Genomic DNA, 24,593 nt, shown 5'->3' on the forward strand with positions numbered 1-24,593 from the left:
GAAAGAAAGGAAAGAGTAAGTCCCACTTTGAGTCCCATGACCTTTGACCCCTTCAGACCAGGTCGAGGGCAGAGCCGAGCTCGAGCAGCAGGTCCACCTCCAGGTAAACTCTGCAGAACGAGAGGAACACGCCGAGAACCGAGAACCCGATCAGTACCCACAGAACCTGAGCGCTGAAATACAGCGGAGCCAGCCTGCAGAGGGAGACCATCAATCAATCAATGAAAAGTGTGATTCACCGTTTCATAACTAGTTATCATAAAGTGTTGAGATGATTTTAAATAAACTACCGTCGCTGTGCCGCCTCAGAGTATCCATGAAAGTAGCGCAGACGTCCGTATAAATACAGCAACCCGCAGAGCGAAGACAAGCCTGAAACACAACATGAAGTTCAAACTGAGACCTTGTTGCTGTTGTTGTTGTTGTTGCTGTTGTTGTTGTTGTTGTTTTGTGTCGGCTCACCTTGACTGAAGAAGACTCCGGACATCCACAGGACAGCAATAAAGATCGGGAAATACTCCGAACAGTTGGCCCTGAGTGAAGAAAACCTCTGGTTTTAAAGCTGCATTCTCTCTCCTGACCACCAGGGGGCGACTCCTCTGGTTGTATAGAAGTCTATGCTTCATGTGTTAAAGCTGCATTCTCTCTCCTGACCACCAGGGGGCGACTCCTCTGGTTGTATAGAAGTCTATGCTTCATGTGTTAAAGCTGCATTCTCTCTCCTGACCACCAGGGGGCGACTCCTCTGGTTGTATAGAAGTCTATGCTTCATGTGTTAAAGCTGCATTCTCTCTGCTGACCCCCAGGGGGCGACTCCTCTGGTTGTATAGAAGTCTATGCTTCATGTGTTAAAGCTGCATTCTCTCTCCTGACCACCAGGGGGCGACTCCTCTGGTTGTATAGAAGTCTATGCTTCATGTGTTAAAGCTGCATTCTCTCTCCTGACCACCAGGGGGCGACTCCTCTGGTTGTATAGAAGTCTATGCTTCATGTGTTAAAGCTGCATTCTCTCTGCTGACCCCCAGGGGGCGACTCCTCTGGTTGTATAGAAGTCTATGCTTCATGTGTTAAAGCTGCATTCTCTCTCCTGACCACCAGGGGGCGACTCCTCTGGTTGTATAGAAGTCTATGCTTCATGTGTTAAAGCTGCATTCTCTCTCCTGACCACCAGGGGGCGACTCCTCTGGTTGTATAGAAGTCTATGCTTCATGTGTTAAAGCTGCATTCTCTCTCCTGACCACCAGGGGGAGACTCCTCTGGTTGTATAGAAGTCTATGCTTCATGTGTTAAAGCTGCATTCTCTCTCCTGACCACCAGGGGGCGACTCCTCTGGTTGTATAGAAGTCTATGCTTCATGTTTTAAAGCTGCATTCTCTCTCCTGACCACCAGGGGGCGACTCCTCTGGTTGTATAGAAGTCTATGCTTCATGTGTTAAAGCTGCATTCTCTCTCCTGACCACCAGGGGGAGACTCCTCTGGTTGTATAGAAGTCTATGCTTCATGTGTTAAAGCTGCATTCTCTCTCCTGACCACCAGGGGGCGACTCCTCTGGTTGTATAGAAGTCTATGCTTCATGTTTTAAAGCTGCATTCTCTCTCCTGACCACCAGGGGGCGACTCCTCTGGTTGTATAGAAGTCTATAGGAAGTGACTCTACTTCTCTATATGTCACAGATACGGTCACTTCCTGTTCAATAGTTGCAAAAACCAAGATGGTGACGGACAACATGCCATACTCAAGGCTTCAAAATGGCCGTCCTGAAAGGTGCCGTCACCATGACTACGTCTAATGTCAATCAATACATTCTACCATTTCCATGTTCTACATGTTCTGTATGTTCTACATGTTCTGTATGTTCTACATGTTCTTTGTGTTCTACATGTTCTTTGTGTTCTACATGTTCTTTATGTTCTACATGTTCTTTATGTTCTACATGTTCTGTATGTTCTACATGTTCTTTGTGTTCTACATGTTCTTTATGTTCTACATGTTCTGTATGTTCTACATGTTCTGTGTGTTCTACATGTTCTTTGTGTTCTACATGTTCTTTGTGTTCTACATGTTCTTTATGTTCTACATGTTCTTTGTGTTCTACATGTTCTTTATGTTCTACATGTTCTTTATGTTCTACATGTACTGTATGTTCTACATGTTCTTTGTGTTCTACATGTTCTTTGTGTTCTACATGTTCTTTGTGTTCTACATGTTCTGTATGTTCTACATGTTCTTTATGTTCTACATGTTCTGTATGTTCTACATGTTCTTTATGTTCTACATGTTCTGTATGTTCTACATGTTCTGTATGTTCTACATGTTCTTTGTGTTCTACATGTTCTTTGTGTTCTACATGTTCTTTATGTTCTTTGTGTTCTACATGTTCTTTGTGTTCTACATGTTCTTTATGTTCTACATGTTCTGTATGTTCTACATGTTCTTTGTGTTCTACATGTTCTTTGTGTTCTACATGTTCTTTGTGTTCTACATGTTCTGTATGTTCTACATGTTCTTTGTGTTCTACATGTTCTTTGTGTTCTACATGTTCTTTGTGTTCTACATGTTCTTTGTGTTCTACATGTTCTTTATGTTCTTTGTGTTCTACATGTTCTTTATGTTCTACATGTTCTTTATGTTCTACATGTTCTTTATGTTCTACATGTTCTGTATGTTCTACATGTTCTTTGTGTTCTACATGTTCTGTATGTTCTACATGTTCTTTATGTTCTACATGTTCTGTATGTTCTACATGTTCTTTATGTTCTACAAGTTCTTTATGTTCTACATGTTCTTTATGTTCTACATGTTCTGTATGTTCTACATGTTCTTTATGTTCTACATGTTCTGTATGTTCTACATGTTCTGTATGTTCTACATGTTCTTTATGTTCTACATGTTCTGTATGTTCTACATGTTCTTTGTGTTCTACATGTTCTTTGTGTTCTACATGTTCTTTATGTTCTACATGTTCTTTATGTTCTACATGTTCTGTATGTTCTACATGTTCTTTATGTTCTACATGTTCTGTATGTTCTACATGTTCTTTGTGTTCTACATGTTCTGTATGTTCTACATGTTCTTTGTGTTCTACATGTTCTTTATGTTCTACATGTTCTTTATGTTCTACATGTTCTGTATGTTCTACATGTTCTTTATGTTCTACATGTTCTTTATGTTCTACATGTTCTTTATGTTCTACATGTTCTGTATGTTCTACATGTTCTGTATGTTCTACATGTTCTTTGTGTTCTACATGTTCTTTATGTTCTCTGAACTGAACAATAAGTCTTGATGACGACTGACTGAGCTCTGAAGATCCTCTCAAACTCCGGTGGTCCGGCGGTGGCGGGCGGAGACACCGAATACTTCCTCCTGGCGTAGATCACCTGCAGGGAGAAATATGCTTTGCATACACACACACACACACGCAATATAAGATATATATATATATAGATATTTGTTTATATATAAACATGTAAATATATATATAGAAATATACAGATATATATAGAAATCCATAATACAAATAAAAAATAAAACTAAGATATATAGAGAGAAATATATAGAAATATATAAAAATATATCATTAAAAAAATTAATATATATATATATATAGAAATCTAAATATATAATCATAATCAAACTTGTATTTCAGAATCAAGATCTAGGTAGTACAAAACATAATACATACAAAATCACAAGTGTATACATAAATATTAAAATAATATATCTATATATAGATATAGATATAGATAGATAGATAGATAGATAGATATATTTGATGCTTTTCTGTATTAATTGTTGCTGAACTATAAAACAAACACATGAAACTCATTCATACAGCAGCCGTCTGCAAAGATCAAAGTTCAGCTTTTGTTTGTAGTAAATGCAAAATACTAATAATACAAAATGAAAGCAGAGAAAAGGTGAAGGCCGGCTAACAACATGAAGACGAGTACAATGAAGTGTCAATCAAGAGGAACAAAATATATAACTAATAACTTAAGTAATATGGACATTTGATCCAACACAGTGAGGACAACCAGCTCCCGTCATGTTCCTACTCATATTTCCCAGCATGCCCTCTTACCTTGCTGCAGGACGCCCAGCACGGTCACAGCGGCGAGGACGACCACGGCCTCCTCCGACATCTCTGCAGTCTGACAACAACACGGACGGACAGGTGACGGACAGAGCACACCTGAGGGGGCGGGGCAAAGACTGGCTGTCAGTTTCCACAGGTAACCAGGTAATGAGTGACCTGCAGTCAGTTAACCAGGTAATGAGTGACCTGCTGTCAGTTAACCAGGTAATGAGTGACCTGCTGTCAGTTAACCAGGTAATGAGTGACCTGCAGTCAGTTAACCAGGTAATGAGTGACCTGCTGTCAGTTAACCAGGTAATGAGTGACCTGCTGTCAGTTAACCAGGTAATGAGTGACCTGCTGTCAGTTAACCAGGTAATGAGTGACCTGCAGTCAGTTAACCAGGTAATGAGTGACCTGCTGTCAGTTAACCAGGTAATGAGTGACCTGCTGTCAGTTAACCAGGTAATGAGTGACCTGCAGTCAGTTAACCAGGTAATGAGTGACCTGCTGTCAGTTAACCAGGTAATGAGTGACCTGCTGTCAGGTAATGAGTGACTTGCTGTCAGTTAACCAGGTAATGAGTGACTTGCTGTCAGTTAACCAGGTAATGAGTGACCTGCTGTCAGTTAACCAGGTAATGAGTGACCTGCTGTCAGTTAACCAGGTAATGAGTGACCTGCTGTCAGGTAATGAGTAACTTGCTGTCAGGTAATGAGTGACTTGCTGTCAGTTAACCAGGTAATGAGTGACCTGCTGTCAGTTAACCAGGTAATGAGTGACCTGCTGTCAGTTAACCAGGTAATGAATGACCTGCAGTCAGTTAACCAGGTAATGAGTGACCTGCAGTCAGTTAACCAGGTAATGAGTGACCTGCTGTCAGTTAACCAGGTAATGAGTGACCTGCAGTCAGTTAACCAGGTAATGAGTGACCTGCAGTCAGTTAACCAGGTAATGAGTGACCTGTTGTCAGTTAACCAGGTAATGAGTGACCTGCTGTCAGTTAACCAGGTAATGAGTGACCTGCTGTCAGTTAACCAGGTAATGAGTGACCTGCTGTCAGTTAACCAGGTAATGAGTGACCTGCAGTCAGTTAACCAGGTAATGAGTGACCTGTTGTCAGTTAACCAGGTAATGAGTGACCTGCAGTCCGTTAACCAGGTAATGAGTGACCTGCAGTCAGTTAACCAGGTAATGAGTGACCTGCTGTCAGTTGCTGTCAGTTAACCAGGTAATGAGTGACCTGCTGTCAGTTAACCAGGTAATGAGTGATCTGCTGTCAGTTAACCAGGTAATGAGTGACCTGCTGTCAGTTAACCAGGTAATGAGTGACCTGCTGTCAGTTGCTGTCAGTTAACCAGGTAATGAGTGACCTGCTGTCAGTTAACCAGGTAATGAGTGACCTGCTGTCAGTTAACCAGGTAATGAGTGACCTGCTGTCAGTTGCTGTCAGTTAACCAGGTAATGAGTGACCTGCTGTCAGTTAACCAGGTAATGAGTGACCTGCAGTCAGTTAACCAGGTAATGAGTGACCTGCTGTCAGTTGCTGTCAGTTAACCAGGTAATGAGTGACCTGCTGTCAGTTAACCAGGTAATGAGTGACCTGCTGTCAGTTGCTGTCAGTTAACCAGGTAATGAGTGACCTGCTGTCAGTTGCTGTCAGTTAACCAGGTAATGAGTGACCTGTTGTCAGTTAACCAGGTAATGAGTGACCTGCTGTCAGTTAACCAGGTAATGAGTGACCTGCTGTCAGTTAACCAGGTAATGAGTGACCTGCAGTCAGTTAACCAGGTAATGAGTGACCTGCTGTCAGTTAACCAGGTAATGAGTGACCTGCTGTCAGTTAACCAGGTAATGAGTGACCTGCTGTCAGGTAATGAGTGACTTGCTGTCAGGTAATGAGTGACTTGCTGTCAGTTAACCAGGTAATGAGTGACCTGCTGTCAGTTGCTGTCAGTTAACCAGGTAATGAGTGACCTGCTGTCAGTTAACCAGGTAATGAGTGACCTGCTGTCAGTTAACCAGGTAATGAGTGACCTGCTGTCAGTTAACCAGGTAATGAGTGACCTGCTGTCAGTTAACCAGGTAATGAGTGACCTGTTGTCACTTAACCAGGTAATGAGTGACCTGCTGTCAGTTAACCAGGTAATGAGTGACCTGCAGTCAGTTAACCAGGTAATGAGTGACCTGCAGTCAGTTAACCAGGTAATGAGTGACCTGTTGTCAGTTAACCAGGTAATGAGTGACCTGCTGTCAGTTAACCAGGTAATGAGTGACCTGCTGTCAGTTAACCAGGTAATGAGTGACCTGCAGTCAGTTAACCAGGTAATGAGTGACCTGCAGTCAGTTAACCAGGTAATGAGTGACCTGTTGTCAGTTAACCAGGTAATGAGTGACCTGCAGTCCGTTAACCAGGTAATGAGTGACCTGCAGTCAGTTAACCAGGTAATGAGTGACCTGTTGTCAGTTAACCAGGTAATGAGTGACCTGCAGTCAGTTAACCAGGTAATGAGTGACCTGCAGTCCGTTAACCAGGTAATGAGTGACCTGCAGTCAGTTAACCAGGTAATGAGTGACCTGCAGTCCGTTAACCAGGTAATGAGTGACCTGCAGTCAGTTAACCAGGTAATGAGTGACCTGCAGTCCGTTAACCAGGTAATGAGTGACCTGCAGTCAGTTAACCAGGTAATGAGTGACCTGCTGTCAGTTGCTGTCAGTTAACCAGGTAATGAGTGACCTGCTGTCAGTTAACCAGGTAATGAGTGATCTGCTGTCAGTTAACCAGGTAATGAGTGACCTGCTGTCAGTTAACCAGGTAATGAGTGACCTGCTGTCAGTTGCTGTCAGTTAACCAGGTAATGAGTGACCTGCTGTCAGTTAACCAGGTAATGAGTGACCTGCTGTCAGTTAACCAGGTAATGAGTGACCTGCAGTCAGTTAACCAGGTAATGAGTGACCTGTTGTCAGTTAACCAGGTAATGAGTGACCTGTTGTCAGTTAACCAGGTAATGAGTGACCTGCAGTCAGTTAACCAGGTAATGAGTGACCTGCTGTCAGTTAACCAGGTAATGAGTGACCTGCAGTCAGTTAACCAGGTAATGAGTGACCTGCTGTCAGTTGCTGTCAGTTAACCAGGTAATGAGTGACCTGCTGTCAGTTAACCAGGTAATGAGTGATCTGCTGTCAGTTAACCAGGTAATGAGTGACCTGCTGTCAGTTAACCGGGTAATGAGTGACCTGCTGTCAGTTGCTGTCAGTTAACCAGGTAATGAGTGACCTGCTGTCAGTTAACCAGGTAATGAGTGACCTGCAGTCAGTTAACCAGGTAATGAGTGACCTGCAGTCAGTTAACCAGGTAATGAGTGACCTGCTGTCAGTTGCTGTCAGTTAACCAGGTAATGAGTGACCTGCTGTCAGTTAACCAGGTAATGAGTGATATGCTGTCAGTTAACCAGGTAATGAGTGACCTGCTGTCAGTTAACCAGGTAATGAGTGACCTGCTGTCAGTTAACCAGGTAATGAGTGACCTGCTGTCAGTTAACCAGGTAATGAGTGACCTGCTGTCAGTTAACCAGGTAATGAGTGACCTGCAGTCAGTTAACCAGGTAATGAGTGACCTGTTGTCAGTTAACCAGGTAATGAGTGACCTGCAGTCCGTTAACCAGGTAATGAGTGACCTGCAGTCAGTTAACCAGGTAATGAGTGACCTGCTGTCAGTTGCTGTCAGTTAACCAGGTAATGAGTGACCTGCTGTCAGTTAACCAGGTAATGAGTGATCTGCTGTCAGTTAACCAGGTAATGAGTGACCTGCTGTCAGTTAACCAGGTAATGAGTGACCTGCTGTCAGTTGCTGTCAGTTAACCAGGTAATGAGTGACCTGCTGTCAGTTAACCAGGTAATGAGTGACCTGCTGTCAGTTGCTGTCAGTTAACCAGGTAATGAGTGACCTGCTGTCAGTTAACCAGGTAATGAGTGACCTGCAGTCAGTTAACCAGGTAATGAGTGACCTGCTGTCAGTTGCTGTCAGTTAACCAGGTAATGAGTGACCTGCTGTCAGTTAACCAGGTAATGAGTGACCTGCTGTCAGTTGCTGTCAGTTAACCAGGTAATGAGTGACCTGCTGTCAGTTGCTGTCAGTTAACCAGGTAATGAGTGACCTGTTGTCAGTTAACCAGGTAATGAGTGACCTGCTGTCAGTTAACCAGGTAATGAGTGACCTGCTGTCAGTTAACCAGGTAATGAGTGACCTGCAGTCAGTTAACCAGGTAATGAGTGACCTGCTGTCAGTTAACCAGGTAATGAGTGACCTGCTGTCAGTTAACCAGGTAATGAGTGACCTGCTGTCAGTTAACCAGGTAATGAGTGACCTGCTGTCAGGTAATGAGTGACTTGCTGTCAGGTAATGAGTGACTTGCTGTCAGTTAACCAGGTAATGAGTGACTTGCTGTCAGTTAACCAGGTAATGAGTGACCTGCTGTCAGTTGCTGTCAGTTAACCAGGTAATGAGTGACCTGCTGTCAGTTAACCAGGTAATGAGTGACCTGCTGTCAGTTAACCAGGTAATGAGTGACCTGCTGTCAGTTAACCAGGTAATGAGTGACCTGTTGTCACTTAACCAGGTAATGAGTGACCTGCTGTCAGTTAACCAGGTAATGAGTGACCTGCAGTCAGTTAACCAGGTAATGAGTGACCTGCAGTCAGTTAACCAGGTAATGAGTGACCTGTTGTCAGTTAACCAGGTAATGAGTGACCTGCTGTCAGTTAACCAGGTAATGAGTGACCTGCTGTCAGTTAACCAGGTAATGAGTGACCTGCAGTCAGTTAACCAGGTAATGAGTGACCTGCAGTCAGTTAACCAGGTAATGAGTGACCTGTTGTCAGTTAACCAGGTAATGAGTGACCTGCAGTCCGTTAACCAGGTAATGAGTGACCTGCAGTCAGTTAACCAGGTAATGAGTGACCTGTTGTCAGTTAACCAGGTAATGAGTGACCTGCAGTCCGTTAACCAGGTAATGAGTGACCTGCAGTCAGTTAACCAGGTAATGAGTGACCTGCTGTCAGTTGCTGTCAGTTAACCAGGTAATGAGTGACCTGCTGTCAGTTAACCAGGTAATGAGTGATCTGCTGTCAGTTAACCAGGTAATGAGTGACCTGCTGTCAGTTAACCAGGTAATGAGTGACCTGCTGTCAGTTGCTGTCAGTTAACCAGGTAATGAGTGACCTGCTGTCAGTTAACCAGGTAATGAGTGACCTGCTGTCAGTTAACCAGGTAATGAGTGACCTGCAGTCAGTTAACCAGGTAATGAGTGACCTGTTGTCAGTTAACCAGGTAATGAGTGACCTGTTGTCAGTTAACCAGGTAATGAGTGACCTGCAGTCAGTTAACCAGGTAATGAGTGACCTGCTGTCAGTTAACCAGGTAATGAGTGACCTGCTGTCAGTTAACCAGGTAATGAGTGACCTGCAGTCAGTTAACCAGGTAATGAGTGACCTGCTGTCAGTTGCTGTCAGTTAACCAGGTAATGAGTGACCTGCTGTCAGTTAACCAGGTAATGAGTGATCTGCTGTCAGTTAACCAGGTAATGAGTGACCTGCTGTCAGTTAACCGGGTAATGAGTGACCTGCTGTCAGTTGCTGTCAGTTAACCAGGTAATGAGTGACCTGCTGTCAGTTAACCAGGTAATGAGTGACCTGCAGTCAGTTAACCAGGTAATGAGTGACCTGCAGTCAGTTAACCAGGTAATGAGTGACCTGCTGTCAGTTGCTGTCAGTTAACCAGGTAATGAGTGACCTGCTGTCAGTTAACCAGGTAATGAGTGATATGCTGTCAGTTAACCAGGTAATGAGTGACCTGCTGTCAGTTAACCAGGTAATGATTGACCTGCTGTCAGTTAACCAGGTAATGAGTGACCTGCTGTCAGTTAACCAGGTAATGAGTGACCTGCTGTCAGTTAACCAGGTAATGAGTGGCCTGCAGTCAGTTAACCAGGTAATGAGTGACCTGCTGTCAGTTAACCAGGTAATGAGTGGCCTGCAGTCAGTTAACCAGGTAATGAGTGACCTGCTGTCAGTTGCTGTCAGTTAACCAGGTAATGAGTGACCTGCTGTCAGTTAACCAGGTAATGAGTGATCTGCTGTCAGTTAACCAGGTAATGAGTGATCTGCTGTCAGTTAACCAGGTAATGAGTGACCTGCTGTCAGTTAACCGGGTAATGAGTGACCTGCTGTCAGTTGCTGTCAGTTAACCAGGTAATGAGTGACCTGCTTTCAGTTAACCAGGTAATGAGTGACCTGCAGTCAGTTAACCAGGTAATGAGTGACCTGTGTTAAGTAATTTTACTTTTGATATATTTGCTGATACCTCTGTACTTTTACTTTTATAGTATTTCTACTTTAAGCGCTGCAAATGAAAATGTAAAGAAATTAAACAGAATGTCACATCGCAAAACAATGAAGATAACCACAATTAGTGTTCTGATCAATAACGACGACCTAAACAATAAATATACATAATTATTATAATACTTCACCCTGAAGTCAACGCAAAAGAAAGAGACTGACAACAAGCTTGTTTCTAAAGAACTATATTTACATAATACTCTTGTTTTACAGAGAACCATATCAAAAGTATAAAATACTTACAAAAACGCTGCAATATATAAAAATAACATCTATCTTCTCCAGATCATTAGGAAAGGCATACATACAAAAAATATATTTATAGACATTTACAGTTGAACCCAGAAAACCCCGGGAGGCCGAGCGCCGCTGGAAGCTGAAGGTCGGTTTGGATGAACGCGTGAAACCAACGTCACGAATAAAATACACAACGCGTCTGCAAACAAACAAAAACAAACAGTACAGTAGATAGAAGCCCCGTACGGAGCAGCGTAAAAACTAAAAGAAGGAATCGAACGCTCGACGGCGTTAAAGTCCCCGTGCCCCGTCGGAGATAAAGAACCGCTCTACCTCCGTGTCACGAAACACACGGGAGACATTTTGAAATCTGGAAGACGCTGAAAAAAACAAAAACATTTGATTTTCAAGCAGATGTTTTTCTTCATTGATCCACTCTGGAATAATGTTCATATTTGGTAAAAACACAAATAGTTTCTTTTCTTTCTTCATTTCAGCGCCACAAGATGAACAACATGTTTATTAACACATGTTTATGAACCAACATTTAGTCTACGGGGACGCACAAGAACAACACCTGGAAACCAGATTACTGCTTCACCTGTTCAGCTTCTGGCTCTTGTGGGGTCACAGGACACAAGCTGAAGAGGAAGTGGAGCGGCTCATTTACATCTCAAACCACAACAGCCTGAAGCGGCGCCGCGCTTCCTTCTGGCGCTTTAGTCGCTCGAGCTCTGAGACGTCATTCAAAAGGAGAACTTTGATGTTTCTGCATGTTTTACTTCTTTCTTTCATTGACGCCGCACACCAAGAAGAAATGTCTCCGTTCGATTTGTCCGAGAAATCTGAATAAATTCGTCCGATCCATAAATAAGCTCACGAAGCACTTTCCATAAACAAAACCTGCCGTCGATATTTAAATAACATTTCCATACAGTATGAATGTACTGTTTGAATTTGGCTCAGTCATCACATCTTGTTTTCTTTCATTCCATCACAGAAGCATCTCGTGGTAAATTAATACACAGGAAGATAAAAAAAAGGGCAAACATGAGGCGATGGATTTCTGAAGTGAAGATTACGTTAGAACATCATGACGACTGTAGAAATTATCTTCGGCCAATACTTGGGTTTTTTTTACTGCAGAGAGCTTGAACGCATCGTAAACGCAACTCTATGCAAATCTCCGTTAGCTCCGTTATTTAGCCACGGCTAACGGCAACTAGCTCTCCCACCGCCAATATCAACTAGGACTTGTTGTGACATAAAAGGAAAGTTCTGACGCGTCTGTTGACGGTAGTAAAACATGCAGGAACACCGGGATGCTCCCTCTACAAATGTTTAATATGCATTTAATATTTTTAAAACTTCATCTCTGTAGGTGGCGCTGGGGGTCTGTAGGTGGCGCTGTGGGACTGTAGGTGACACTGGGGGTCTGTAGGTGGCGCTGGGGGTCTGTAGGTGACACTGGGGGTCTGTAGGTGACACTGGGAATCTGTAGGTGGCGCTGGGGGTCTGTAGGTGGCGCTGGGAGTCTGTAGGTGACGCTGGGAGTCTGTAGGTGACGCTGGGAGTCTGTAGGTGACGCTGGGAATCTGTAGGTGGCGCTGGGGGTCTGTAGGTGACGTTGGGGGTCTGTAGGTGACGTTGGGGGTCTGTAGGTGGTGCTGGGGGTCTGTAGGTGGCGCTGGGGGTCTGTAGGTGGCGCTGTGAGGACTGTAGGTGGCGCTGTGAGGTCTGTAGGTGGCGCTGTGAGGTCTGTAGGTGGCGCTGGGGGTCTGTAGGTGACGCTGGGGGTCTGTAGGTGGCGCTGGGGGTCTGTAGGTGGCGCTGGGGGTCTGTAGGTGACACTGGGGGTCTGTAGGTGACACTGGGGGTCTGTAGGTGACACTGGGGGTCTGTAGGTGGAGCTGGGGGTCTGTAGGTGGCGCTGTGAGGTCTGTAGGTGGCGCTGGGGGTCTGTAGGTGGAGCTGGGGGTCTGTAGGTGGAGCTGGGGGTCTGTAGGTGGCGCTGTGAGGTCTGTAGGTGGCGCTGTGGGTCTGTAGGTGGCGCTGGGGGTCTGTAGGTGGCGCTGGGGGTCTGTAGGTGGCGCTGGGGGTCTGTAGGTGGAGCTGGGGGTCTGTAGGTGGCGCTGTGAGGTCTGTAGGTGGCGCTGTGAGGTCTGTAGGTGGCGCTGTGGGTCTGTAGGTGGCGCTGTGGGTCTGTAGGTGGCGCTGTGGGTCTGTAGGTGGCGCTGGGGGTCTGTAGGTGGAGCCGGGGGTCTGTAGGTGGCGCTGTGGGTCTGTAGGTGGCGCTGTGGGTCTGTAGGTGGCGCTGTGGGTCTGTAGGTGGCGCTGGGGGTCTGTAGGTGGCGCTGTAGGTGGCGCTGGGGGTCTGTAGGTGGAGCCGGGGGTCTGTAGGTGGCGCTGTGGGTCTGTAGGTGGCGCTGTGGGTCTGTAGGTGAGTCTGTAGGTGGCGCTGTGGGTCTGTAGGTGGCGCTGTGGGTCTGTAGGTGGCGCTGTGGGTCTGTAGGTGGGTCTGTAGGTGGGTCTGTGGGTCTGTAGGTGGCGCTGTGGGTCTGTAGGTGGCGCTGTGGGTCTGTAGGTGGCGCTGTGGGTCTGTAGGTGGCGCTGTGGGGTCTGTAGGTGGCGCTGTGGGGTCTGTAGGTGACACTGGGGGTCTGTAGGTGACACTGGGGGTCTGTAGGTGACACTGGGGGTCTGTAGGTGGAGCTGGGGGTCTGTAGGTGGAGCTGGGGGTCTGTAGGTGGCGCTGTGAGGTCTGTAGGTGGCGCTGGGGGTCTGTAGGTGGAGCTGGGGGTCTGTAGGTGGAGCTGGGGGTCTGTAGGTGGCGCTGTGAGGTCTGTAGGTGGCGCTGTGGGTCTGTAGGTGGCGCTGGGGGTCTGTAGGTGGAGCTGGGGGTCTGTAGGTGGCGCTGGGGGTCTGTAGGTGGAGCTGGGGGTCTGTAGGTGGCGCTGTGAGGTCTGTAGGTGGCGCTGTGAGGTCTGTAGGTGGCGCTGTGGGTCTGTAGGTGGCGCTGTGGGTCTGTAGGTGGCGCTGTGGGTCTGTAGGTGGCGCTGGGGGTCTGTAGGTGGAGCCGGGGGTCTGTAGGTGGCGCTGTGGGTCTGTAGGTGGCGCTGGGGGTCTGTAGGTGGCGCTGGGGGTCTGTAGGTGACACTGGGGGTCTGTAGGTGACACTGGGGGTCTGTAGGTGACACTGGGGGTCTGTAGGTGGAGCTGGGGGTCTGTAGGTGGCGCTGTGAGGTCTGTAGGTGGCGCTGGGGGTCTGTAGGTGGAGCTGGGGGTCTGTAGGTGGAGCTGGGGGTCTGTAGGTGGCGCTGTGAGGTCTGTAGGTGGCGCTGTGGGTCTGTAGGTGGCGCTGGGGGTCTGTAGGTGGCGCTGGGGGTCTGTAGGTGGCGCTGGGGGTCTGTAGGTGGAGCTGGGGGTCTGTAGGTGGCGCTGTGAGGTCTGTAGGTGGCGCTGTGAGGTCTGTAGGTGGCGCTGTGGGTCTGTAGGTGGCGCTGTGGGTCTGTAGGTGGCGCTGTGGGTCTGTAGGTGGCGCTGGGGGTCTGTAGGTGGAGCCGGGGGTCTGTAGGTGGCGCTGTGGGTCTGTAGGTGGCGCTGTGGGTCTGTAGGTGGCGCTGTGGGTCTGTAGGTGGCGCTGGGGGTCTGTAGGTGGCGCTGTAGGTGGCGCTGGGGGTCTGTAGGTGGAGCCGGGGGTCTGTAGGTGGCGCTGTGGGTCTGTAGGTGGCGCTGTGGGTCTGTAGGTGAGTCTGTAGGTGGCGCTGTGGGTCTGTAGGTGGCGCTGTGGGTCTGTAGGTGGCGCTGTGGGTCTGTAGGTGGGTCTGTAGGTGGCGCTGTGGGTCTGTAGGTGGCGCTGTGGGTCTGTAGGTGGCGCTGTGGGTCTGTAGGTGGCGCTGTGGGTCTGTAGGTGGCGCTGTGGGGTCTGTAGGTGGCGCTGTGGGGTCTGTAGGTGACACTGGGGGTCTGTAGGTGACACTGGGGGTCTGTAGGTGACACTGGGGGTCTGTAGGTGGAGCTGGGGGTCTGTAGGTGGAGCTGGGGGTCTGTAGGTGGCGCTGTGAGGTCTGTAGGTGGCGCTGGGGGTCTGTAGGTGGAGCTGGGGGTCTGTAGGTGGAGCTGGGGGTCTGTAGGTGGCGCTGTGAGGTCTGTAGGTGGCGCTGTGGGTCTGTAGGTGGCGCTGGGGGTCTGTAGGTGGAGCTGGGGGTCTGTAGGTGGCGCTGGGGGTCTGTAGGTGGAGCTGGGGGTCTGTAGGTGGCGCTGTGAGGTCTGTAGGTGGCGCTGTGAGGTCTGTAGGTGGCGCTGTGGGTCTGTAGGTGGCGCTGTGGGTCTGTAGGTGGCGCTGTGGGTCTGTAGGTGGCGCTGGGGGTCTGTAGGTGGAGCCGGGGGTCTGTAGGTGGCGCTGTGGGTCTGTAGGTGGCGCTGTGGGTCTGTAGGTGGCGCTGTGGGTCTGTAGGTGGGTCTGTAGGTGGCGCTGTGGGTCTGTAGGTGGCGCTGTGGGTCTGTAGGTGGCGCTGTGGGTCTGTAGGTGGCGCTGTGGGTCTGTAGGTGGGTCTGTAGGTGGCGCTGTGGGTCTGTAGGTGGCGCTGTGGGTCTGTAGGTGGCGCTGTGGGTCTGTAGGTGGCGCTGTGGGGGGTACAGTGGTTTCAGTAGTCTGGATGCGACTCCGCTCGTCCGTCTGCAGCTCGTTTACAGATTCACACGCGAGGCGGAAACGGAACTGAAACATTCGGTTGAAGTCACCAAAACAAAGTCGTGAAACTACGAGAGCAAAGAAACCCGTCGACCACTCGGTTACACACAGTTTGGATTATAATCGTTTCCTTCTGGGCTCGTTTTAGGATATTTTGCTCAATATTTGGGTTTTTTATAATTTAATTTCTGGAATTTTTTTTTTTTACATAAAATTGTTTTTTAACCAGAATAAAACAGTTTATCCAATGAAAATACCAAAAATATAGTAATTTATATCATGATATAGAATTACATATGAAGTTCAAAGAGGGGGAACGGCGTTCACAGACGACCTCTGACCTCCTGAACACGACACGAACAGATCAACTTCCTGTTCAGTGGATCAACTTTAGAAGACCTGAACGGTTCCGTTCTACCACGTGTGCAAGTCTGCAAAGAGCAATTCACCGTTACATTGATTTAAATGAAGCCCGGAGCCGTTGAAACACAGCTGGGCTTCAGGTTGGGCTGAACTGGTCGATTCTTCTCCCAGTGAGTCAGTTGTTGGTTATAAACCTCACTGTGGGAATTAAACTGTTCTTTAACCAAGAATGAATGAAAATAAATATATACACACATACACATATATATATATATATATATATATATATATATATATATATATACATATACACATATATATATATATATATATATATATATATATATATTTACATTTACATATATATATACATTTACATATATTTACTTACATATATATATATATATATATATATATATATATATATATATATATATATATATATATATACACACATATACATATATATATATATATATATATATATATATATATGATCAAATTCCACCCTGATAAAAATATATCAGGACAAGCAAACCGATATCGACAACTTGCATTACGTTACCTGCCAGCCAGGTGTGTTTTATACATCTTTAGAGCTCAGACTTTATCAGCCGGGCGACTAATGCGACCGCGACGACCTCCCGTCTGGGTCTTTTTTCCAACATGGCCGTTTGCAAAAGAACGTCTCCGGGGGCCTCGTGCTGCGGGCGCAGCCTCTCGGCTCAGCAGGGTCCAGGTGCAGACAGGTGCGCGGGGGACTAGTGGTGGCCGGCGAGTAGTTCGTCCAGGTCGGCCATCCACTCCTGGGTGCTCTGACCCTTCAGCAGCGAGTCGACCAGCTCGCTCTCCCCGGCGAAGCTCCCCGACGCCACGTTGTACCCGAACGACACCTGCTGCTGCTGCTGACTGGCGGTCCTGCTCACCTGGTAGCCCTGGTTGCACTGCAGCCCCTGGCGGCCGTTGCCCTGGGGCGGTCCGAACGCCGCCAGGTCGGGGAGGACGGCCTGGTTCTGATTGGCCTGCTGTTGCTGAGTCTGCTGCTGGGCGGCCATCGGCGGGCCGAGGCTCTGGGGGTTGGGTGGTGCCCTCTGCTGGGCGGCGGCCATGTTCGTCTGCATCATCTGCTGCGCGGGGTTCAGGCCTCCCATCGGGCGCCCGCCGGGGTTGGTGCCAAAGGGCGCGGCGCCAGGCGGCATCTTGGGAATGCGAGACTGCTGCTGCATGTGGAAGGCATTGGGCGGGTTGTTGAAGGCGTTGGGGGGCAGGCCCGCGTTGCCCGAGGGCGGCTGGTTGGCCAGCTGCTGGTTGGCCAGCTGCTGCTGCCAGGCGGCGCTCTGGGCGCCCTGCATGCCGCCGGGCATGTTGGCCGCCATGCTGTTCTGCATGGAGACCGGCATGCGGGCGGCGGCGACCAGCTGCTGTTGCTGCTGCTTCAACATGGCGGCGTTGGGCTGCGACTTCAGGTGCTGCTGAGCCAGAAGGTTCTGCCTGTAGGCGGCGCTCATGGCGCCCAGAGGCTGGCGCTGCAGGCCGGCCTGCTGGGGCGGGTGAGGCGGGTGAAGGTTCATATTGTTGTAGAGCACCTGCTGCACGTCCACACCGGCCCCGCCCCCTCCGCAGGACGATAGACCGATGTCGCCCTGGCTCCCCGTCGAGGGCGGAGCTACACCACCTGTCATACCCATCATGCCTTGGTTCTGGGGGAACATGCGCTGAGAGACGGGGGCGGGGCCTCCCATGGAGCCGACGCCACCCATTGGCTGAGAGGAAGCTGTGAAGGAGGAAGAGTTTGTTTATGTGAAGCAACTTTATTATTTTCATTCATGATGAATAAGCCAATTATTTGTTTCGTATATAAAATAATTCCATGATAGTTCTAAATGTCTTCATGTTCAGATATTTATGATAAAACAAAGATGATCAGACACTTTCACAAAGTGCTAAAAGGTAAATAATCCTCCAGCATTATTTATTATATTATATATTGTTAGAAGGAAGTTTAACGTCATAAGGATCCTCGTTATTTAGGATCCCGAAGTGTAGCTCGCAGTTGCGTCAAAATACATCAAAACGTGCGGCCTGATCGGGAATCGTGTGCCATTTCGTTTCTAAGAGATCGGCCCGGCGCTTAGCCCCCAAAACGCCAAGAAACAGCGACAAATTGTCCCGTCCAATTGAATGGGGTTTCGGAATCAACGCTAATCTTTGTGCCCACACTGTGTCTCCATACATTAAGGTAGAGAAATGATCTGAAGTTTAAAACGTTAACAAAAGGATGGAGCTGATTTGCCCAATTGGACATTTTTTCATAGCTAGCACAGTTTAGACGGAATCTTGGTTTGGGTTTCGGAAGATTTCAGAGTTTCAGAGTTTAAAATGTGAGTGGACGGAATGTCAGATCTAGAGTGACAGACACATAGACGACAGACACACTTCATAGACGACAGACACACTTCATACACAAGACACACTTCATACACGACAGACACATACTTCATACACGACAGACACACTTCATACACAAGACACACTTCATACACGACAGACACACTTCATACACGACAGACACACTTCATACACAACAGACACACTTCATACACGACATACACACTTCATACACGACAGACACACTTCATACACGACAGACACACTTCATACACGACAGACACACTTCATACACACTTCATACACAACAGACACACTTCATACACGACAGACACTTCATACACAAGACACACTTCACACACGACAGACACACTTCACACACGACAGACACACACTTCATACACGACAGACACACTTCATACACGACAGACACACACTTCATACACAACAGACACTTCATACAGGCCAGACACACACTTCATACACGACAGACACACTTCATACACGACAGACACACTTCATACACGACACAGACACACTTCATACACGACACAGACACACTTCATACACGACAGACACACTTCATACACGACACAGACACACTTCATACACGACAGACACACTTCATACACGACACAGACACACTTCATACACGACAGACACACACGACACACACAACAGACACACTTCATAGACGACAGACACACTTCATAGACGACAGACACACTTCATACACGACAGACACATACTTCATACACGACAGACACACTTCATACACACTTCATACACAACAGACACACTTCATACACGACAGACACACTTCACAAACGACAGACACACACTTCACACACGACAGACACACACTTCACACACGACAGACACACACTTCATACACACTTCATACACAACAGACACACTTCATACACACTTCACACACGACAGACACACACTTCACACACGACAGACACACACTTCACACACGACAGACACACACTTCATACACACTTCATACACAACAGACACACTTCACACACAACAGACACACACTTCACACACGACAGACACACACTTCACACACGACAGACACACACTTCACACACGACAGACACACACTTCACACACGACAGACACACACTTCATACACGACAGACAGACTTCATACACGACAGACACACACTTCATACACAACAGACACACTTCATACACGACAGACACACTTCATACACGACAGACACACACGACAGACACACTTCATACACGACAGACACACACTTCATACACGACAGACACACACTTCATACACGACAGACACACACGACAGACACACTTCACACACGACAGACACACACTTCATACACACTTCATACACAACAGACACTTCATACACGACAGACACACTTCATACACGACAGACACACTTCATACACAACAGACACACTTCATACACGACAGACACACTTCATACACGACAGACACACTTCATACACGACAGACACACTTCATACACAACAGACACACTTCATACACAACAGACACACTTCATACACAACAGACACACTTCATACACAACATACACACTTCATACACGACAGACACACTTCATACACGACAGACACACTTCATACACGACAGACACACTTCACACACGACAGACACACTTCATACACAACAGACACACTTCATACACAACAGACACTTCATACACGACAGACACACTTCATACACAACAGACACACTTCATACACACTTCATACACGACAGACACACTTCATACACGAAAGACACACTTCATACACGACAGACACACTTCATACACAACAGACACACTTCATACACAACAGACACACTTCATACACAACAGACACACACTTCATACACAACAGACACTTCATACACAAGACACATACTTCATACACAACAGACACACTTCATACACGACAGACACACTTCATACACGACAGACACACTTCATACACACTTCATACACAACAGACACACTTCATACACAACAGACACACTTCATACACAACAGACACACTTCATACACAACAGACACACACTTCATACACGACAGACACACTTCATACACGACAGACACACTTCAGACACACTTCATACACAACAGACACACTTCATACACAACAGACACACTTCATACACAACATACACACTTCATACACAACATACACACACTTCATACACGACAGACACACTTCATACACGACAGACACACTTCATACACAACAGACACACTTCACACACGACAGACACACTTCACACACGACAGACACACTTCATACACAACAGACACACTTCATACACAACAGACACACTTCATACACAACAGACACACACTTCATACACAACAGACACTTCATACACGACAGACACACTTCATACACGACAGACACACTTCAGACACTTCATACACAACAGACACACTTCATACACGACAGACACACTTCATACACGACAGACACACTTCATACACAACAGACACACTTCATACACAACAGACACACTTCATACACAACAGACACACTTCATACACAACAGACACACTTCATACACAACAGACACACTTCATACACACTTCATACACGACAGACACACTTCATACACGACAGACACACTTCATACACAACAGACACACTTCATACACAACAGACACACTTCATACACAACAGACACACTTCATACACAACAGACACACTTCATACACAACAGACACACTTCATACACAACAGACACTTCATACACAACAGACACTTCATACACAACAGACACACTTCATACACAACAGACACACTTCATACACAACAGACACACTTCATACACAACAGACACACTTCATACACAACACTGTTTTCTGTGACATTACACATTTTGACAGGTTCTTTTTCACGAGTTTGGTGGTTCGATGCCCGGCTCCTCTTGTGACCGCTTTAGGATGTGTTAAAGGTCACATTACATAAATGCGTTTTAATTAATCAAAAATAATTAACAAATTATCAAGTGCACGCAACTTTTTTGTGCACGTGTTTTGAGTCATAAAGTTCCAAAATCAAAGCAATCTGAATAGTTTTTAGCGTTGCAAAGACAATAAAATAAATTAAAAATAATGTGCTAATAAAAGCAGGCTGTAACGAGAGAGAGAGACACACACACACACACACACACACACACACACACACACACCTGTAAACTGGTTGACTGGCGGCTGTGGGAAAGGGTTCTGATTGGCCGGTTGCCCCGGCTGGTCCTGGTACTGCGGGGGCGGTCGGGTCAGGTGTCTCTGCAGCTGCTGGTCCTGCTGCCGCTGCTTCTCCTGAGCGGACGGAAAGACGAACCATTAACCTACACGTTCTCCCTAAAGAACCTTACAGAACCACAACGGGAAGCCTTCCCTCTAGTGTTTGGAACCAGGGTTAACGGGTACGTGTTCTCTGCTCTCTGAATAAACGAGCTTGCAGGTAAATTGACATTTTAAATGCACTTCGTTGGTTTGTTGACATTAAATAGAGATTTAAATAGAAGGCAGAGATAAACAGTTGTGAACTGATACAGAAAAGATGGCGTCAGGCTAAATATGAGAAATAATGATGTCATCCGTTAATGTGAACAGTTTGAAGATGAGTTAACACATTTCTGTTAAATATATTACATTTTTATAACTTAATAGGAATCTGATGTTGTAGTGATGCATATTTATTTCTTTTTATTACATTATTTCTCTTGGATTATAATATTAAAGATAATAGGCTTTCGGTTTCCCCGTCGTAAAATATTCAAACTATAACGTGACTTTAACAAAGCAAAGGAAAAGCTAAATCTCTCAGAAACAAACCACTCCAAAGGTCTGAGGGCAGCGAGCGGTTGTCTGTGAAACAGGAAGTGATCGTTTAATACTGTAATGCATAATAACTTGTAATAAAAGACTGTAGTATTAAATGTGTAAAATAGTTACTCACATGGAGGCTTTTAAAACTTCCGGTTTCTAGAATATCTAAAACATATTGATCTTATTGTTTTTTGCATGCCCCAAGCTCCGCCCCTGATGATGTCATAATCTGCCGTAAGGCTAAACTCTTCTTCTGCTGCACTAAAAGAAGACTTCCTGTGTCACACGCTCACCTGTTCAGCCATCAGCTGCTGTCTCTGCATGTACTGCTGCTTCTGCTGCTCCAGGATCTGCTGATGCTGCTGCTGCTGCTGCTGCTGTTGTTGTTGTTGTTGTTTAAGCGCAGCCGCCACCACCGCCTGGCTACTCAGGTAAGCTGCGTTACCGTGGTTAGCCGCCATGGCGTTGGCCCCCGGCTGGGCCGTCATGGCGTTGCTTCCGGGCACGGAGGCCATGGCGTTGGCAGGGCCCGGGCCGTGTGGAGGAACAGGGTAAGGGTTCTGGTCCTGATAGAAAAAACACACATTATTGTTATTATTAGTAGTCATGATTATTTATTTGACTTTATACCGCAAAGAATAAAAAATAAAAAAAATATATATATATATATATATATATATATATATATATATATATATATATATATATATATTTTACTCCTGTATTAGCTGCTCTGCACTGGCTCCCTGTAAAATCAAGAATCACATTTAAAATTCTTCTCCTCACCTACAAAGCCTTGATTGGTGATGCACCATCATATCTTAAGGAGCTTGTAGTACCATATTGCCCCACTAGAGAGCTGCGCTCACTAAATGCGGGGCTACTTGTGGTTCCTAGAGTCCTAAAAAGTAGGATGGGAGCAAGAGCATTATATATATATGCATATATATATATGCATATATATGCATATATATATATATATATATATATGTATATATATATATGTATATGTATATACATATATATATATATATATATATGTATGTATATGTATATACATATGTATATATATGTATATATAAATACATATATATATGTGTATATGTGTATATATATATATGTATATATATGTATATGTATGTATGTGTGTGTATATATGTATATACGTATATATGTATATATATATATATGTATATATATATATATGTATATGTATATACATATGTATATATATGTATATATAAATACATATACATATGTGTATATATATGTATACACGTACATACATATATACACACACATACATACATATACATATATATATACACATATACACATATACATATATATACATATATATATATACACATATATATATATATATATATATACACATATACATATACACACATATCTATATATATATACATACACACACACACACATATATATGTATATATATATACATATATATACATACACACATACATATTCATATTCATATATATACATACACACATACATATTCATATTCATATATATACATACACACATACATATTCATATTCATATATATATACACACACATATATGAATTGTAAAAAGTTGTACAAATAAAATAACAAATTATCAGCTAAAGGTAGTAATTATTTTTTTATATACTTTATAAGCCATCGGGCTTGTGAAGTTCACAAAGATCAATAAAGTTATTTGTATCCATGACAATACATCAGAATTAATTAGTATTTTGTATTCTTATTTTTGAATCTAACAGCTACTTAATAGAGAGCAGTCGAAGCTACAATATCTCCCTTTTAGAAGAGTAGAAGTATACAGGAGCATAACAGGGATACACTCAATAGAGGTACTTGTACTATCTGCGTATATAAAAGTATAGCGAATATCCGTTTTTAAAGTTCATCAGGAGCAGAGCGTCCCGTCTGCAGGAGAGCAGCTATATTTAAATACACAGAATATGAACGGACACACACGTGTGACATTCATCAGCTCACAGCAACCTGCATAATGTTTATTTACACCAACAGTCAGAGAGAGGCCACTCCAGTCCACTAGGCGGCGATGATGCAACATGTTTGCTGGTCAAACGCTATGAAAAAAGCTAAAGAAGAAGAAAACCTCTGGTTCTGCCAAGTGAAGTCAAAGATTCATGTGTTAAAGTCCCTCTATAAACAAGAAGTCATGTGACTGTGATGGAGTTCCTCTATAAACAAGAAGTCATGTGACCGTGATGGAGTTCCTCTATAGACATGAAGTCATGTGACCGTGGTGGAGTTCCTCTATAGACATGAAGTCATGTGACCGTGATGGAGTTCCTCTATAAACAAGAAGTCATGTGACCGTGGTGGAGTTCCTCTATAGACATGAAGTCATGTGACCGTGGTGGAGTTCCTCTATAAACATGAAGTCATGTGACTGTGATGGAGTTCCTCTATAGACATGAAGTCATGTGACTGTGATGGAGTTCCTCTATAAACAAGAAGTCATGTGACCGTGATGGAGTTCCTCTATAGACATGAAGTCATGTGACCGTGATGGAGTTCCTCTATAGACATGAAGTCATGTGACCGTGATGG

The 24,593-nt window shown here is 45.5% G+C and overlaps 2 protein-coding genes across 3 annotated transcripts in view; both read right to left on the reverse strand.

The window, feature by feature from the left end:
• On the reverse strand, positions 1-16,411 carry ltc4s (leukotriene C4 synthase). The gene is made up of 6 exons (XM_034543980.1): positions 16,336-16,411; positions 4,085-4,195; positions 3,298-3,397; positions 463-533; positions 291-372; positions 1-194 (listed from the first exon to the last, which is right to left on the reverse strand). Exons 2-6 carry the CDS (start codon positions 4,143-4,145, stop codon positions 53-55), a joined length of 456 nt encoding a protein of 151 aa, XP_034399871.1. The 5' UTR covers positions 4,146-4,195; positions 16,336-16,411; the 3' UTR covers positions 1-52.
• maml1 (mastermind-like transcriptional coactivator 1) overlaps positions 16,284-24,593 on the reverse strand; it is a 23,349-nt gene continuing 15,039 nt past the window's right edge. For both annotated transcript variants that reach the window (XM_034543958.1, XM_034543957.1), the window contains 3 exons: positions 22,293-22,565; positions 21,357-21,486; positions 16,284-17,544 (listed from right to left, as the gene is read on the reverse strand). In XM_034543958.1, the coding sequence (XP_034399849.1) occupies positions 16,532-17,544; positions 21,357-21,486; positions 22,293-22,565 (1,416 nt within the window). In that variant the 3' untranslated portion in view covers positions 16,284-16,531. The remainder of the gene's footprint in view (positions 17,545-21,356; positions 21,487-22,292; positions 22,566-24,593) is intronic.

This window comes from Cyclopterus lumpus, chromosome 10, assembly GCF_009769545.1.
Source record: "Cyclopterus lumpus isolate fCycLum1 chromosome 10, fCycLum1.pri, whole genome shotgun sequence".
Lineage (NCBI taxonomy): Eukaryota > Metazoa > Chordata > Actinopteri > Perciformes > Cyclopteridae > Cyclopterus > Cyclopterus lumpus.